We start from the raw sequence: 20,290 nt of genomic DNA, 5'->3' as shown, positions 1-20,290 counted from the left end.
ATAAGTGGAAGTCAGTTATATCGGTAATTAATTGAAAACATAAATAGATTTCGCTTTTATGGTAACAAATTGTGTAAAAAGTTTCAAACAAATATTGTTACAAAAGAGTTCCACATCATGGGAACGGCTATATAAACTTTGTTTAACAAGACACAGCATTGTTTAATTGATTACTCTCTTAACATTATTTTATTTTATCAAATTATGATATACGTACATGTACAGATATATCTACTTCAGCCTTCAAGTTTATATAAACAAGTATTTTTTTTTATGGCATTGGTTGGCGGACGAGCATATGGGCCACCTGATGGTAAGTGGTCAACACCGCCCATAGACAAAGGCGCTGCAAGAAATATTAACCATTCCTTATATCACCTATGCGCCACCAACCTTGGGAACTAAGATGTTATGTCCCTTGTGCCTGTGATTACACTGGCTCACTCACCCTTTCAACCGGAACACAACAATACAGTGTACTGTTATTTGGCGGTAGAATATCTGATGAGTGGGTGGTATCTACCCAGACGGGCTTGCACAAAGCCCTACCACTAAGTAAATTAAAGGTATAACTTATGACTGCTTATGGCTTTTCTAAAGCTCAAGTAATAGTATTCATTTAAATAAAACGGAATTATACTACTGTTACATTCGATTTAAATATTTGTCTCGCTTTTGTACTTAAATTGTTTGCGGATTTTAACACAACGTTAGAAGGCAGGCTTGTTTAAGACGGGAGCCCTTTGATCAACGATAAGAGATTCATGGGGTATTATTTTAGTTTACTGTACTTTGTATGCAATAAATACTAGTTGTCTTAGGTTACGCTTGTAAAGCGGCAGATAATTTAGACTAGGCTAATATTATATCCTACTTTTGACTACACTTCCTAGTGTAAATTGATTTATACTTTTATTAAATCTTATAATTAAATATTTACTTGTAGTTCTGAATTCTTTCTTAATTAGCTCAAGTTTTAACAATCGTAGGCGCTAAAATAATTAAAACATTTTGCACATTCCTTTTTCAATTTAAATGTAACGGCATGACATTTATGAAGAATCTGCTCGAGCAAACCACAGTTTATTGAAAGGGGAACTGTTTGTCGCTAACTTCCGGCAGAGGCGCTGCGGCGGCTAACGCTGTTAGCGGCTTTCCTGTGCGGAATTATTGTTTGCAGTTTGACGTCATGTCAACGTTCGTTAACTACGCAGTCGTGCTTATTTGGGACAATATGGTGTAACGGAAAACGATAAATGTTCAAATGTAACTTACGCATATTTGATAAGTCGCTTTTGATAACATTTCAATTGCTTGGGTATTGTTTATTAATAGACTTATGACTATAATGATGAAGTCCTTCTGATTAATTTCAGCCACAGTGGCATTATTTAAGAGAGACTAGCTAACTGCGCGTGCTTATAATTGTGCACAAGTTTTTACGCAAACATAAGTGTTCTCTATTCGCACATTCTCTTAATCCGATGGGACGGCAAATCCCACACGAAATGAAAGAGTTAAGGTTTTAGACCAATGGCTTTATACTCCTGTTGTGTAAGGACTGCCAAACACCAGAATATCTCAATAGAGAAACTCAGTAACATTAATGAACTGAATTTGAATTCTGGACCTCAAGAACTGCGTCCATATAAGCCACTAGACCAAAGAGGCTGTCTCATATGTTAAAACCCATAACCTAATTACTAGTAACAAATTTAGATTTCATAAAAAAATATATGCATATTAAAATATTGTATCATAAGATAAATAACCATTACTTAAAACTCGCCAAAACTAGAAACCTAAAGACATTTATATATTAGGGAGGCATTAATGATTCATTGTCTCTGGAGAGGCGTGACGATCGGAATTGCCCCGAACAGGCATTTCGATTAGATAAACTGCTCGTCAAGTTGTTCGTGATTACGAAACAACGAATATCCTTAAACAGATTATTTGTTGTTTTTTCCCTTTAACCTTTTTATGTAATTGTTTTTGTTTATCCTAAGATAAGTTCCGTGTGAAATAGTTCTGCTTTACTGTAACAGCGAGATAAATTGATAGGATAGTGCCTTTCCTTGTTTATAGTACTTCAATGGAGGAGAATTGTTTCGTGCGTGATATATGATGCACCACATCTGTATATATATGTACTTATATATTTTAATTATTTATTTTTTACAGACTAGGCCCTTGTAGACTAATTAATTATTATTAAAGTAGTGACATCTTGCGAATTGTCAACTGCTGGGCTAAATCAACCTGTCTATTTAAGGAGAACCTTTGGAGGTTTTTCAACCAAGCTGCTCCAATGCAAGTTAGTTGGAACACATGTGGTAAATGATCACCCGATATGTACAGGTTTCGGATACGATTTTATATAAAATTATTTGTCTTACCGTAACCCTGACAACAAGTATGCAAAATTTCATAATGATCGTTTGACTAGTTAAGACATAAGATTGTAACAAACAAACCGACAAAAAAATAAACATTTTCGCATTTATAAATAAATATTATTAGTTTTACATATTATTAGTTAAGATTATCAAGACGTATCTGAAATCGTCCTGTGATTTAACTAATAATAATCAATTAGGTGTATTAAATGCTTAAATAAACTATTGTTATTATAAAATAATTAGAGTAGAGGCAGTCTGTCTGTTAATACACCACCTTATTCGGTAATCCTAGCTAGACTAGGTATTTTGATAATCGAGTCAAGGGTATTCTGCATCAAGGAGTCTAGGTAGATATACTCGAGAGGGAAGTCGAGAGAGCATACGGCGTACATATAGACATATACGGCATATAGAGCATATGTCGAGTGTGTGTTTAAAATATTCCGTGAAAATGTTTGGTCTATGGAGCGAGATTTATAGACGACTACTATTCTATGAATACCGACTTTATCCGTATTAATCTGTATTTATTATATAATGAGTTATACGATACTATTCTTTAAGCGCGGCTTCGCTTTCATAAATTTTGGATTACAAGTGTCTATTGACACTTTCCGGTGCAAAATCTATCGGAGCGAGTAAGTTCAAGTTTACTTCGTACCAAATTTTATCAAATTTGGTTCAGTAGCTTTGCCGTGAAAGAGCAACAGATAGACAGAGTACCAGAAGATTAGATATTATGGTAAGAAAGTTTTTTTTTTTTAATAAAAAAATGTAAATATTAATTGACAGAATGTTATTTTGTAACAAATATTTACGAAATAATAAAATTATCTAAAAACGAAAGTTTGATTCGTCTTAATTCAAAATCATCACAGCTTCTGTACCTACTATTTTACGGACAGACAATGCTCTTTTGTTATTTAATAATGTTTGATATTATTTCAAATTATTTCAATACACACATAAGTAACACGTGTATTAAGAGAGTATTATTTTATTAAATTGTGCTAGTCCTGTCTAATTAATCGTTGTAAGTTGTTTTTTTTTTTCAATACAGTGCTTTGCGCCCCTTCAATAGTCTGAAGTGCTTCATTTATTCAGTCTAACGAACACACTGATTTTTGCAGCCAACCATTTGACTCGATGTGTGTTCCGTACCTCGATCTTTTGAATAAAATACTCGATGACTAACGACCAATATTAAATTTCTGTTAAAATTAACTGATATATTTTTATTTATTAACTATTGTTTATGAAAATATTTTTTATTTAAGCTCGGCACAAGCACTTCTGAATAACTTTTACAAGATTGGATTTAATTTTAAGAACCACTAGTTCGAAGCGTTGTCTCTCCAGAGAAGAAGCAAGACTGTCTGTTTAAGTACCCACTCATCATTTATTCTACTGCCAAACAGCAATACGTAGTATTGTTGTGTTCCGGTTAGAACGGTGATCGAAAAGCTTATAACGTCAAGTTTCCAAATCCGCAAAGTCAATAAATCCTTCTTGGGGCAAGGTATCCGTTTCTATAATAAAATTTCGCAGATATATTTAACATTGCCGATTCATAAATTCAAATCATTTGTAAAAAGTACATTGGTAAAGAAGGCATTTATTTCAATACAAGATTATATAGATGATAAAAAAGCGTGGAGCTAGTACTTGTTGACTTCCCAGGCATACATTTATTTACATAGGTATATAATTGTATTTAGCTATCATTACTTTGTACTTTTAAATCTTTAAAAAGAGTAACTACTGAACTTCTTGCCGGTTCTTCTCGGTAGAATCTATATTCCGAACCGGTGGTAGCTTCACTTAATATAGTTTGTTAAATGATGATTCAAAAGTGCTTGCATAAGCCGTCTTGATAAAGTATATTTAAAATTTTGATTTTGGACCAGCGAACTACAGTCACAAACGACACAACATTTCAGTTCTAAAGATTGCACCACCGACCTTTGAAACATTGGTTATATGTTTAAGAAATGGTTAAAATTACATACGGCGCTAATGTCTATGGAAAATTTAGTAGCTCAATTGTCCGCCTACAGATGATATAAAAAAAACAGTGCCTATTACTCCAACCCGACACTTAAATTACATAGGTATGTTAATCTTTGACGCCGTTTATTGCGTCTCCATACTCTTTATTGATTTTTTATATTTTATATTCGTTTCCGACCAGTCATTATATTATTTAGATTTTTCCTCAATTTCAACATTGCAAAAAATTGCGGCACACTAATATTATAACATTTTCGTTCTAATAACAACAATTATGTTCATATTAATTTGAGTTTTTCGTAGAAGAGCGTTTAGGCCACATAATAGGCCACTAAATAAGGTAGGTAGGTAAGTAGGTTGTTGATACTCTTTTCGGAACCTTAGTTACTGAACAAATCTATTTGTATCGACATTTTTAATGCACTGCTAGAAGTACCCAAGGGTTAAAACCTTGCGGATATAACGACCGTCGGTGGCCGGAATAAAAATCACATTTGCAATAATTGGTTTCAGCCTGCCGACTACAGCTTATATGCCTCGATAGACAAATAGCGGTGCCCTGAGAGCCTACAATTTGTACCGAGTACAATTTAAAATTATACGCTATTTAGAAACAATTGATCCTCTATCTTTATGGACGAAGGTGTCTTACAATAAATTCTTAAAAAAAAAAAGAAACAAAAAAGCTAGAAAACTAAAATTTCGTGCCGGCCGCTTTTATGTATATTACACTTTCTCTCAGCATCTTCAATATATATTGCTCTTCTGGAAAATAACAAAGTTTATCACTAATAATAAATTGATCTCTCAAACCATTATCAATTTCGTATTGAACTAACTTATCTCTATTAACTAAGACCAAATACGGCTGAGATTGGTCTGAGTTAGCTAACTAAATCTAAACATGCTAATGCCGGCTAAGAAGTATCTAAGTTACTCGCTACAAACAGAAGACAGTGTACTCCAAGTTCGTTAGTCAGTGTTCGTTAAGGCTCAAATAGTATTATTTGAAAGTTCGGTTGCCAATCGATGTTGATATAATACAATCATATGATTTTTATAATGTTACCACTAAAAGCAAAAATAATTTAATTCGATTAATCCAGGATAATATGCGGGATATTCCACCTTTTTATTTTATTTTATTTTATTATTGGTTATTTTAATTCAACCCTAAACTAGGAAGACAGGTAAGGTACCTGTATAGGCCAGTGCAACCCATACAATGATTACATTTTTATTTCAATTACATTAATATATACGTGTATACTTATTAAAAATAAAAAAGAATTATGTTTAAAAAAAAAACGTTGGTAAAAAAAATTAAAAGTTAGTAAAAGTAATGAGACGTTACAGCTTTTTTTTACGATATCGGTAGGCGGACGAGCAAATAGGCCACCTGATGGTAAGTGGTCATCACCGGCAATAGACAATGCTGTTGTTAGAAATATTAATTATTCTTACATCACCAATGCGCCACCAACCTGGAACTAATATGTTACGTCCCTTGTGTCTGTAGTTACACTGGCTCACTCACCCTTCAAACCGGAACACAACAATACTGAGTACTGCTGTTTGGCGGTAGAATATCTGATGAGTGGGTGTTACCTATCCAGACGGGCTTGCACAAAGCCCTACCACCAAGAATCTTTTAATTCTTATTATTTCTTAATGTCCCTTCCCAATAAAAATAAAACCGAACATCGATCGTAAAAAATAATCTCTACACCATTTCTAAATTAATATATAAATGCCTCGCTAATGTTCTGGCAAATTACGAAAAATAACGGTAATTAGTGAATTATTTCAATACATAATAAGGAGAAGGTCGGTGTTATTGATTCCATTATAATTTCACACAGGTCTGAGATTTCCCAGATCAACAATAATATTACGATTTGTTACGACCCAGAGGGGATTCTGAAGTGTTTCTGATAATATTAGTAGTAATGGTTTCGCGTTCTTTATTCATAGCAGAACTATAACTGGACTGTGTTTATACATACTTTTTTAACTTTCCGCTTTTTTGAAAATCGAAGCTTTTTTTTAATTCAATCTTGTTATTGATGAGTCGGAGACGGCACAACATGCATTTTAAGTACAATGTTTTTTTTAACTAAAATTATTTAATATTTCTAAAACAGCAATAAATATTATTATTAACGAGTCCACTACTGTAATTTGTCACATTAATAACATATAACAAAATAATTTCAATAAAAAAATCAGTAAATTTTAAATTAAACATTTGAATTTAAATTGACTACTTATTTACATTGAATAATAAATCAAAAAATAATAATCACTTTAAATTCCTTTTTTTTTGTTTTTTCTTTTTTTTTCATTAATATCTTAAACTAACATGCTTACAATATTTAATTGTAATAATTAATATGATTATTTATTTTGATCGAAACAGACATCGAAAATACATTTTATGAAATGATTATCTCTTTATAACGGTTTTCGCTGTTACATCAAAGAATGTAACTGGTGAAATTTCTGGATTTTTATCCTTTATCTAGTATACGGAACACATAAGCGAGTAACACTAAAAAGTTTTACAAACATTTATCTCTTTGGTCTAACGCGTAGCGCTTCTAGCAGATAATTTATGAAATGGTGTTTATACAAAGACATTTTTCATGAACACAAATTGTGTTAGTCCGCGTTATAAATTCATTTTATTCAAGTAATATTTGGTTTATCATATTACGAGTTAATTAAACGTCAAGCGTGTCTGTATAGCTGTATGGTTCATTTAGGACTTAAGTGTCAGATCCCGATTCTACTGACAAAGTCTTTGTATAGCTAAGATCCAGTTAGAAGTGCGAGTGAGCCAGTGTTATGAATTCACTTCACTTATCGGTATCTCAATATAAATCGATTTTAATTCACATAAATCTATGTTCTATATAATAATAAATAAACCAGACCATAAATATTATTTTTACAAATTATAATACGTTATTAGTATATTAATTTTAATGTCCAATTAAATTAATAATGCTCGGTAATTAATGAATAGTAACTGCACGCTTTCTTATCAATAACATTATGTAATTTTGCTAATTGTTTTATAACATAAGCGTTAGTATTAGTTACAATAAATTAGCAAGTCAAATTAAAACTATTTGTCTTATGTAAACGTAAGTAAGACTTGACACTGAAACTCATATAGTATATCAAGTTCAGTGATAGTTCATTGACCATATTACTATAATTATATTTATATTATTGAAAACCAGAAGAAATTTTCGTTTCCACATACAAAATTCTACCCCCCTTTTCGCACCCTTAAGGGATGATTTCCGTGATAAAAACTAACTTATCCTTCCCGGGGACTCAAACTACCTTCATACTGTATTTCATCTAAATCGGTTCAGCGGTTTAAGCGTGAAGAGGTAGCAGACTGAGTTACTTTCGCATTTATAGTAATGGGTGTTTTCTTTAATTCCTGCAGTTCGTTGGAGTACCTATCTACGTTTCCCGTGACAGCTCATTGACCTTGCTATAAGAGGCTGAGGTTCTAATCGCAAATCAATAAAGAAGTCAATAATTGTTAAAGTTGCTTTTGAAAAGTATTGTAATAAATCTGGTAAGGAAGTAAGCAAAGCAAAGGTTAAAGTACGGCTACAATGCCTCGGAGAACACATAAAACCCATGACTGTTCTCGCGATGATCTCTCTCCGGTCGTGTCGGATTTCCGTTCCACCGAACTATCTGAGTGATAATATCTCCAGTTTTCGGATTGGCTGTCGCCGTGTCAGAAATTCGGTCAGAAGTTTATCCATTGCTATCGTTACGTAATACGTGAATGTGGCTCAGATGTCACGGTCGTTCGTGATAAGTGTGAGGTTATAATAATTATTATAATACTTTTAACTCCGCTAATACCGTCAAACATTGAATAAGATGATAACGATACTCATTTGTTATGTAGTTCAAGAGATTACAGTATATTGATATTAATACCTACTACATAAAGTAATACTGCAAAGTTTAAATGACAATTATTTTGATTAGGAAACGCTTCCAGTTAATATGATACTTATTTTAATTGGATTATACTGAGCGACTAAAACAAGATATCGATTATTTGTTGCAATTATTTAAACATATAAATGGTTATTATTATTAGAGATATCATAAGATGTATTATATGATATACTTTAGAGATCATCAAAGCTTGGATGGTTACTTAAAATTTTGGTTACTTAAAATTCTTTGTCATTTGAAATAGTAAGGTAAAAAAAAAAACATAGCCTATTTTGTCCTCAAACTAAAAACAATCAAAATATGCACGTTACGTTTCAAACGGATAAGTATCTTTTGCGTGAGTCTGGAAAAAAGATTAACATAATGACAAAAACAGTGATATCAGTTAATTAAAAACTTAGGTTAATATGACACCGTTATTTTCCTATATATGTTTGTTTTTTTAATATAACCTTTTCTAAGGTCAGTCATATAAAGATAAAAATTCTCCAATTGAATTCTATCGACATGTTTTAAAACAGCGTAATGAACTAGCACTATTCTTCGGGAAATTTAATTTCATCGTAATTCGGTTGCATTTATCCCATTTGGGATCGGAGCGTCCTACTCGTCTTCTCAGTTACTCCCCAGCACATGTCATCGTTCACACCGTCCTTCTTTTATTCGTTTTTCCTCCTATCTTATTTCTATATTTCTTAAATGAAGCCCACCGAAATCTAAATTAAAAAGATAAAGAGGTACAAGTGTGTATGTTTCTTGAATAAGGTACCTTTTCACGAGGGGAAATCTTTGACCTGTGACGCATTTACATGTTTATAAGTAGGTTATAAGTTTATATAGTCTAAAATGAATAACACTTTAAATGTTTGCTTTGATGAAATTGAAGAGGTACAGCGCCGACTATAAAGTCATAATTTCTCTAAATCCTTCCTATATTACGAAAAGTTTTCCAATATACAATTCTATATGTAATATTGATTCGGCATTGTGTTGATAATCACTACATTGTCTTTTACACATAAGTATATAAGTAGATATATATACAGTTACATTTATATTTTTCTATTTATAGCCTGAGTGATTGTTTTATAATTACAACCGCACGTTGTTCAACAAACTTTAAAAGTAATTGAATGAGAGTCGTATTAAAAAAAATCATTTTTTTTTTTAAATACAATCATTGATGGCGTTTTGTTAATGTATTGCTCAATATATGTACTTCAATCATATCATTTTATGAAAAAAAAAGTAAAGTATTACATATTTAGTAGTATTATGACAGGAGAAAAACTAAAGAGGCGTTCTTACTCACAGCAATTTCTTCCGACAACTTTTGTGACGGGAACTTAATCAACACAATGAAATTAAAAACATAAAATATTAGTTATAAAATACTAATCACATTACGTGGAACGGATTCAAAGAGTATGATTATAAAGCAATTGTTAACTTTTGAAAAATGTAGTGCACCCGACTCGAGATATATTTTACTTTTGCAATAAAAAAACTTGCCTTACAAAGTGCAGATTGGATTCTCTTTTCCTTTGAGCTTGTGTATTGCTTGTTAAATTTGATCCTCTTAGTTCTAGATTGATTTTACCTTCGAGCTAAAAAGTGGGAGTTTTATTAGCAGAGTACATCTTGAATTGTATAACTCACTAACTGTCTGCGGTTTCGTATGAGTAGACCCATACAAATCTCCGAGATACTATTTACCCAATAAAGACAATTAAAAAAGATTTATACAAAAATCCTTTCTCATTGGACGCTTTCTTATTATGAACGTTATAAAGTGAACCTATGTTCAAATGTCAGCGTTTTATGATCAGTACTTTAGTCGGTCAGATCAAACGATTTTATAATATTATTTATAATTATAATAAGAATAAAATTAAATAGTCTTATAAATACGGTTGAAATGTCACTTTACAATGACGTAACCGTCCCGACTTCATACGTGGATTTAAGGGTATAAATAGAACTTTTAGATTGAAGAAGAAACATAACATAACATAAAAAGTAAAAAAACAAAAGAAAATCAGTTGCGTATTTTTTTAAAAGATCTAAGCGTACAGACATCGGGAACTGACATTGTTTTATGCTATGTAGAGATTTATTTATAATCCTGTTACGTTGAATGGGGTTTACTTTATATTATTCTCATTTTGTCAAAATCGTTCAAAATATACAACTTCGGCTACGAGATGGTAAGAGATGGCTAATTAGCCATAAGTCCGCCCATTGTACAACACATCAAATATTTCTTTATTTTTAGTTTTATTTCTTTATTTCTAAGATTGTTGTATATTATGTTTGTGGTGTACAAAAAAATATATTAACATTAACTTCATAACGGTAAATCTGTGATATGCGCTATAATGTCGATGTAGTCACACTTCCATTTAAAACCAAACCCATCAACACGGTATTGATGTTTGTCGATAAAATAACTGATGATTGGCGCCGGAGTATATCACCCGATATACTCAAATAGAATGCCTTAAAAAATTACTTAGTTTGTAGTTTGACTTTAATAATAATAAGTGTTATTGATTGCTTCGAAGTTCCCTTAATAGGCCAACATGTACGTCACCGTTGCTTGATATTTCAAGAAATTAGAGATTGTATTGAATACACATTTAAACCGAAATGATTCAATTTGATAGGTAATAACGTTTCAGCTGTTATATTTGAATCGTATTTTTTATAGGAAAAGTCGAATTTGAGTGTATTGTATCGATGCGTAACGTAAATTAAAAAGTTTCGGACGAATAAAAGGTTTTTTTTTAAAGCAAAGTTGAATATGCTATGGATGTGTTCGACAATCACTAATTACTGGCAGTCGACGAATATTTTCAATAAAATTAAGCGTCTTACATAGCTTGGGTATCTTAACCCCGGAGGTTTTTGTTGCTAGGTATACTACATAAATTAATTTGATTTTTCTCTTATGCTTTACAAATCTTAAGAGGTACGGTAATTGCTAAGATGAGTACGATGTTCCGCTTATATAGAATAATCTTTAACTTGTATAAAAATATATACATTTCAACTCATTAATAAAACGCCTGTAATATGTAGTTTAAATAAATGTGTAATTCATACATTACAAACAACAAACTTTTTTCTCCTCCAAAGATACCTTAACAAACATTGCGATCTTAAAATTGGAGCAAGCATTAAGCTAATTATTATCAAAATGATTTATATCTGCAATTTCAATGTAATAGGTTTCTAATTTTTTAATATATCTTAGTGAACAAACTTCTTCGAATCAAAGTTCAAAGACTTGATTTTTTTTTTAAGAATAGTCGAAATGCTCCATATTAATTAATGAATTACTAAAATTTTAAGCTTATCACTTGTGTTTGGAGTGTTTACGACAATAGCCCAAGGGATCACGATCGTCTTTTTACATCGCTAGGAGGCCTGTAAATCATTGTGCTATGGACGCTTGAAATTCAAATAATGTATTTGTTTCGTTGAAACACTTGGACCTAGGAGTAACAGACAATTTATAATAAAATTATAAACATATAATATCCATCTTATGAACCAGCTCCCCGTTCACGAATAGTGTCTCAATCGTGGACCGGAAAGCTGGTTCATTCATCCATTCGTTCATTGAAAACTCCTATCTCCAAAATCAATATCTCAAAATATATATCAATATCGAGGCTCGAAAGCATGACCAACATTTTACACTGTGATCTATTGATGTATTATTGTATATTTATTTTAGTTGTCAATACTTTGTGTTTAGTAAAGAATGAGTACAACGAATGGGTGTAATTTATTTCACTTCAATAGGGCAACTATCAACATCAATGGCGTTAGACAATAAGCCGTAAATGTAAATAATAAATATTGTATGTGTATCGCATCGACAGAATGTAAACACAAGATGCACGCTATGATAGGTGGCTGTAATTACAGTGTAGAAGTCATTTACCGTGTCGTGTCTGGAATACCTAAAACAAAACACGACATCGATCTATTGTACCACAAAATTTGTACAACGCATATATATTTGATTTAACTGTGTTTTATCTGTTGTAAAGAATATTACTTATTATTTTCGTATTTTTTTTATTATTATATAGCACTTTTTATATAATAAAACGACAATTCAAATATTGCGTAAGTGATTCTAAAAGTGTTTAATAAAAATTTATAATTATTTTACAACGAAATACAAAAAAAAAACGATTCAATCAGCTTTAGCTATTTCTACGAACTTTATATACCTATCACTTACACGATAAAAAATGAACTAATGGCAAGATGGCATAAAATGAATAATTCTGACATAGAGATGAATTATTTTATTTGGATTTATAATATATAAAAGTTAACTAAAAGAAATATATCGCGTATAAATGTCATTCTTAATTCTATTTGTTTATTTTGAAATATTCAGAGTACCATAGTTAAATATAATCTGTATTTTTTAATAATAAAAGAAGTATTTATTAAATATAGATATCAGGCGAATCAGCTCAACTATGCGAAGCAAACGCTTCCGTGACTCGAGCGTATTCATTCTTAGTGGCGTCTTTGTACTCGTAGTAATTATTTTGCTTCGTCGCACAGATGCGCTGATTATTATAGATAATCCCGCATTAGACTCTTTTTACAATATTTGTTTTAATATGTTACTCACCATTACAGAATGATAAGTCACGAATGTTTTCCGTTGCGAGATTTTAAACATACGATCATCTGAAACAAAAAAAAATATATATTTTACACGTAAAGAAAAATAACGTTCGTTTTGTAATTCGTGTCAGAGAAAACACTATAAATAACAAATTAAATAATCTTCGTGTATAGGTATGATTTACAGTTGATTTCGTTATCATACTGATAATAAACTCAACTAATAACATGTGTTATTGTTAATGATATACTAACTCTTCACGCTTAAACCCCTGAACCGATGTAGATGAAATTTGGTATTAAGTTTTTTGAGTCCCGGGGAAAAACATAGCCTACTTTTTTATTTCTCCCTGGGTGAATTGTAAAAATAGACTATGACTTTCCTTAGGGGTTGAATTGGGGGTGACGATGGGTAAAGCGGCAGATTAAGCTAGTATATTATAAAAACGTGACTTTTGTTTGTTTGTTTTCCAATCACAAAAGAGTAGCTAATCCGATAGCTATGAAACTTTCTTATAATTTAATTTTTAGTTTCAAGACAGCCATGAGTTTAACAGTATGTTATTTTGTTGCAACTTAGAGAAACATTTTGGACCAGACTAGTCTCAGACTAGTTTAGTTAGCCATTCAATTGACAGCCTATGTTTTTTTAATAAGCGGTGCCGTTCAATCATCAGCCCGTATGACATTCAGGCGATACGTCTTCCGTTTATAGAATAGGATAATTTGCTTTACTCTCTCCTGAAACTTTAGTTTATAAAATTTTATTCAATCTATTAATTTCGTTCTAACCTAACTTAAGCAATTTAAGTATTTTTATTCGTTGAACGGTGCCGTTTAGTAAGGCTTAGCTGTTAATTAAACTAGTTGGCTGTGACAGATACACGAAAAGTTTATATTAGAGATTTATAGGTTTCCAAAATATCACACAGATAAATCACAGTATCAACTTGAGTTAAAGTTAATTATAGTTCTTATGGAAATAATTAATGTATTCATTTTGATCGTTTTATGCAGGTAAATATTGACTGTTACATTTTGGAATTCGGACCCGTTGCATTTATTAGTACATAGTTTAGATATATATATATATCTATATATTTTAAGGGGATATTAGCAATGCGTCATTTCAAGTACTAATACTCCTATTTGCCCCAATTAAGCTTAATCTTATATCCATCCATCCACCATCTTATATCCTACTAGGCGGCACGTAAACCACTGCGCTTTTGACGCTAATATTACAAGATACTTAGTGGAAAATCTGTGATAAGACGCATGATTTAAAATTGTGAATACTTATATCTCATTGATTAAAAATCCTATAGATTTATGATGTTGATGTTACCCATGCGAAGCCGGGTCGTGTAGCTAGTTATATATCAATCGTAGTTTATTTGTAGTGCTCTGATGAAATCTACGAATAATTATCTCAAACATCAGACACGTTGAAAAAAGATTACAGTTTATGTGTCATCGCAGTTCATTCGATACTCGTTCGTAGAAATATAAAAAAAAACTTCTATTTTTTGCTTGTAGGTACTTAGTTAATTCGAGTCACTGTCATCACCAGTCATAACCCACAGATCACAAACCTGTGGTTGCTTCACTTAATATAGTTTGTTAAATGACGATTCAAAAGTGCTTGTAAAAGCCTACTTGAAGAAAGTATACTTATTTTAATATTAATTTTTGATGATCTCACGGTTCAGCCATTTGAACCAGCTTCCTTACAAAAAAGCGACAATTGTGAACACGAGTTCGATTTTGGGTATGCAAGGGTAAGAGAAAAAGGCAATTCTACGTGGTCGACTACGCCCAAAAACAAGCGCTGTCAACCGAGATCTACGTGTGTAGTGCGAGTGTGTGTGTGTCCTTAACATATCTAAGTGTGTGTGTGTGTCCTTAACATATCTAAGTGTGTGTGTTTAACTTTATGTCTTATTATTTGACCATTAAAACTGGAATACAGCAAAACAATTAGTGCCTTTTAGCGGTTGGTTAACCGTTGAAAATGTGCAACGATTTCTAATTTATCTTCGTTATATGCTTGCTAACTATGATAACTTGAATAATTGCTGGACAAATGCTAGATTAAAAATAAGAGCAGAAAGATGGCAATGTCAGTTGTCAAAGCGTGAAATAATATTAAGAGCAGGCATTAGCCCACCTGGAGTGACACATCCACAGATATTAACAATACGTGTGTCAGAAATGCATTGATTGTGAATTTGTTCTAGCTATGCAACAACTTGTATAGCAGATACAACTCTGTCACTACGAGACAACTAATGTTCGAATATTTATGTCATAATGAGGTTTAACCTATTTAGATTCGAGCAAAGGTCTTATGTCACTGTATATTAAAGAATGTACACATTATAAATAATCACTTCCTTTTCTTACTCATTTTAGGTAAACTAAGTAATATTTATTTTGCAGCAATTCCTTGACGAAATGCCCGGGCCCCCGCCGGCGTATGAGACGGTCGTCGAGGGACCATCAGTGATTAAAGAAGACATTCTACAGGTATATCTGTTATAATATTAATGTTGAGATTAAATTAAATACATAAAGAATAATCTAAATGTATAATAACACATATATTAATTGATAACTGAACTGTAACCTAAAAATATACATATGTAAGGGCAAATGGGCCATCTGATTGTAAGTGGTCACCACCGCGTGTAGACATTAGCGCCGTAAGTAATATTAAACATTTCATCGCCAATTCGCCAGCTCTTGAAGATAGAAAACCTCGACTCTGCTCACATTTTTTTTTTGATCCTATCTATAATTTTGAGGGGCAATATAAGTTAAAGAGGGGGTGAAAAGTGTTTTCCTATGCACCGGGGCCCTTGTCTACCTAGCTACGCCACTGATCTTCATCGGTACTTCGACATCGTTATCACTATGATAGTTTGCAGATATATATCATTGAGAAGGTTTTTTATTCTGTCCACTTTGTTATAACTTACCACTAGTAGAACTTCAATACCTTTAAATCGATTGCGGTCAAAGTTGATATATTATTTACATGAACAATATGCACCGCGTTTTGTTACTTATATACATATAGAGGTTTTTTACTAATTCCAATTTTAAATTTTCTGTTTACATTCATTAAACGTTGTTTAATTTGACGATCATTTTTATATTTACAATTAGTATATAGACCGTAAATACTAAGCCGAGAAACGTGTATCACAATGTATTAGTCGTAATATATTGTAATAGCTAATACCGGTACATTATAACAAGTCTAGTTAGATTGTAAACTGTTCGTAAATAGTACGTTTCATAAGTAAAATAGTAACTGTTAATTTACTGTATGTAATTAATACGCGTCCAATTATAAAAGTTTATAAACTTTTTTATGTTAGTTTAGGTTAATCTGACTTTCCGTCGCGGTAGCATGCGAAAGCGATCCTGTGACGCCCACCAGAGACGTGTACCGGTGGTTTTTTAGTGGGTATTTTGGTGTACTATAGCGTGCTTGGCGTCTTGGGCACCGACGAGTCACTCGATTTCGATTCATGTGGAGGAAACGCCTTTTTATAGAGAATATAAAATAAAAAACGTGAGATTAAAAGTTAAAATACGTGTAAAAGTAACTCAATCTATACGATTGTTACCTTATTTCGATTAAACCAGTGTTTCATAGAGATAACAGATATAGAGCTTGGAACTAGGATACTGATAAAGGTATCTTTATTGATAATTACGGGATTTACAACAGCAATAAATTTATCATTTGCGTCAAATTAGTCGCCAAGAACGCTTAGTATATTTATGATTAAAATTAAATTGGTCCGTTATTGTGAATTGTAATCCGTTCACAGTTCAACGTCAGTTTATAATATCGCTAGAATTAATATAAAGTAACGGTATTATAATTACCCGGTAACATTAACACCTTTCTCTCTTAAAATCATACAATTATTTTGGACAGTTACAAATTTATACAGTTAATTTTTAGACTAGACAAATTCTTTAATATTAAGAGAAATATATTTTTTAAATTCAGAAAAAGTTCAAAAATATTCAATTGTAGAATTTTAAACAGTGTTAGTATTGCACACCTTGGGAAGTACACGATCGCCACCAGGCTGTTTCAAATAACGGAAATATGCCTATTATTATTTTTTATTTATTTATGTTTTATTGCAACAACACCTAATACAACATTATACCTAAGGATTCATATTAAAAGTTGCATGAATGCAACAAGCGGCCTTATCGCTAAAACAGCGATCTGGTTGTAAAACTAATTTGGGAAGGGGTACAATAATTTTGATAAATTATATATATTATACAATTATATATTATTGAATGGAGACAATAATTGCAAAATATGTCATTAAAAAAACATCCGTAAATATTCTTTCACCAGTTCATCTCAGGTCTGAGGTGTCTATTTCTGGACCAGTAGGACATTTTTGACAATCAATAAGCAAGTGTAGTCTATATTAAATAAAGATGTTTGACATTGACTTTAATAATCATGACTTATAATTAAATAAGAGAATTATTCTTAACACAGGTTATCTAAATAACCCATATAGGATAATAATTTGAGTGAGCCAGTGTAATCACTGACACAAGGGAGATAACATCTTAGTTCCCGAGATTGTTGGCGCATAGGTGATGTAAAGAATGGTTAATATTTCTTACAGCGCCTTTTTCAATGGGTGGTGTTGGCCACTTACCATCAGGTGGCCCATATGATCGTCAGCCAACCAATGCCATAAAAAATTAGGTTTTACTCTTTTTAAGTACCAAACCACATGTAAATAGAGTACTTATCTAATAGTAATATTTAACAATAGTCATACTTATTTTGTAAATTCGTATATATAAGCTACTTTTGTTTACTTTTGCATCAATAAATTATTATTATTATTAAATAAGAGAATGTTTATTAAGGTTATATTTCTGTGCAGGAAGTATTATCGGAGCCGTGTTCAAAATGCAAGCCGACAAAAGGCGATAGTGGTCTACCATCATACGAGGCGGCAGTGCTACTACGTGATACTAAATTATAATAAATACTTGCTTCAGACCTATTGTCCCTGAATACCAACGCTACTTATGACCAAAATAATATTAGGTATATATTTATTAATTGGAGCCATGCTTGTGATCATTTATGCGATAAATAAATATAATTAAAGAAACATAATCATATTATTATAAATCAGAGGATTTATTTCAATGATTTCCTATAGAGCGGAATTAATATTTGTGACGCAATAGTTTCGAACTATTCAATAATTGTTCAGATTGTTGAAAACAAGTGATTTTATTAATATTGCTACATATTGTATTGTTTTTCTTTGGACTTTCGTGATTTATAATTTATTTTTTTAGGACTATTAATATATACATACATATATTTATATATTTGTTATTCCCGATTCGCATAAAATAGCTAGTTGTGAAACTTTGTTATAATTTAATTATGTTGCATTTTAGAGAAAATTATTGTTTTTAAAGAAAACAATAATATATATGTCTCAGGCGAGTTTAGTTAGCCATTCAATATTTTGCCATTTAATATCATTATATATTTTCCTATATAAGCTATGTATTTTCCTAGGAAAAACGACCGTTTCACTTACTACCTTTTGCTTTTGCAGTGTACTGTGCATTTCCATATCCAACAGTGATTTGTGTATTGTTATTTAATTCAAGTTTCCCGTATTAAATACGTTTGATTTCTAGTATTTCTGTTTTGCGGTTTTGTATGGGAAGTGCTCTCACACGGAACGCTTGACATCATTAAAAGTATTTTTATTTGATATTACAATAGTCCGTAGCGGTATGAATTTTGGCTTCATTGTTGGAATAGTTTGAAGATGGGACTTTTTCGGAAGTTTCATAATGACATTTGTATTTTCTATTCATTCACCTTTATACATCTACGGATATGTTGACTCTTCGTAACATGTTTTGATATATTTAAAATATATTTCTGAACGTGCTAGCTTGTTGAAATTCTCTTTGATTATTATTATTAATACAATTTTATGTCACATTGAAATATTTATTTTAAAATATGAATTATATGTTATATTGATTTATCAAAATGCTTATTTTTTAAATAATTTTGTCACATAAATAATCAGTGAGATATATACAACTAAAATACAACACTAAAATCAATACAAGACTTGTATTCTTTTGACTTAACAAATAGCGTTTAGCATGACATTTCTGATATAAAACGAATTGTTAATTGATTGTAGTAACCGCGATCTCCCTTTTTATCGACGTACAAATATCTGGTTAGACTCTGTCAAAGCGTGCCAATTGCACAATCGCGTTTTGTTGTCAATTGACATCCCCTATTAATGACCTAACCCACATATATACAATGAAACACACGGAATGCGATGAGTTTAAAATTACCTGGCAAAAGTTTTATTTCTGATTTGAAAATCTATACATTTCCGTAATTATAATATGTTTCTAAATCATAAACTTTGTTCTGGTATTGTATACTATAATAATGTATTATTAATCTCATTATCTGCTAATATATAATACCTATTACTTATTAACATAATGTACGACTCGTTGAGCCTTTTATATACAACCACCATATATAATTAGTACATAGTCATTAGTATAGGTAATCCGTATATTTATATGTATATAATATAAGGGACACAAATAAGATGAAACATATCAGCTATAATAAATTATGTTTTAATTTTTTTTTAATAAAATTCATAACTAATTTAATTTAAAAAAGGACAATAATGTGATCTGCATTCAGTGACAGATTAAAAAATGATTTCAATCAATAATTATTATTATTTTGTTTATTTTATGTCGGTTCCGTTTTTTTTCATGATTATGTATAAAGTAATGTCAATTGTAAAGCTTTTAGGTATATTTATTATATGTAACATTCGCTTCCCAAATTCCTGTCAAGAAACAGTCCTTCCTGTAACATTACATTCTCGTGTTTGGCGTAGAGGAAATTCCACAAACGTGAACAGCGACAGCGATTCACGCTTGGCTTGTTAAGGAAGGAAAGAATTAAGATATATGTATGTAAAAATAAAACTTTACAATGCCTCAGATTGCTTGCAAATAATAATAAATGAATTTTTACTCTGTATTTTCAGCTACAATATACATAGATATAGAATATGTGTAATAAATATGAAATAGTTTAAAAAGTTTATAGTTATTTTGTTAACAACGCC

General features: G+C 31.2%; 2 protein-coding genes across 4 annotated transcripts in view; one reads left to right on the top strand and one right to left on the bottom strand.

The window, feature by feature from the left end:
• The window catches only part of LOC125070227, a 32,510-nt gene extending 14,096 nt beyond the window's left edge, over positions 1 to 18,414 (top strand). Inside the window, exons 4-5 of the mRNA XM_047679994.1 lie at positions 15,513 to 15,599; positions 18,017 to 18,414. Coding sequence (XP_047535950.1) covers positions 15,513 to 15,599; positions 18,017 to 18,118 — 189 coding nt within the window. The 3' untranslated portion in view covers positions 18,119 to 18,414. The remainder of the gene's footprint in view (positions 1 to 15,512; positions 15,600 to 18,016) is intronic.
• LOC125070225 (probable beta-hexosaminidase fdl) overlaps positions 1 to 20,290 on the bottom strand; it is a 90,387-nt gene that overhangs the window by 26,031 nt on the left and 44,066 nt on the right. For all 3 annotated transcript variants that reach the window (XM_047679989.1, XM_047679992.1, XM_047679990.1), the window contains one exon: positions 13,075 to 13,133. The gene's annotated coding sequence lies outside the window, so the exon portion shown is untranslated. The remainder of the gene's footprint in view (positions 1 to 13,074; positions 13,134 to 20,290) is intronic.

Source organism: Vanessa atalanta, chromosome 17 (genome assembly GCF_905147765.1).
Source record: "Vanessa atalanta chromosome 17, ilVanAtal1.2, whole genome shotgun sequence".
In the NCBI taxonomy this organism is placed as follows: domain Eukaryota; kingdom Metazoa; phylum Arthropoda; class Insecta; order Lepidoptera; family Nymphalidae; genus Vanessa; species Vanessa atalanta.
This window is presented reverse-complemented; position numbering and strand designations above follow the sequence as displayed.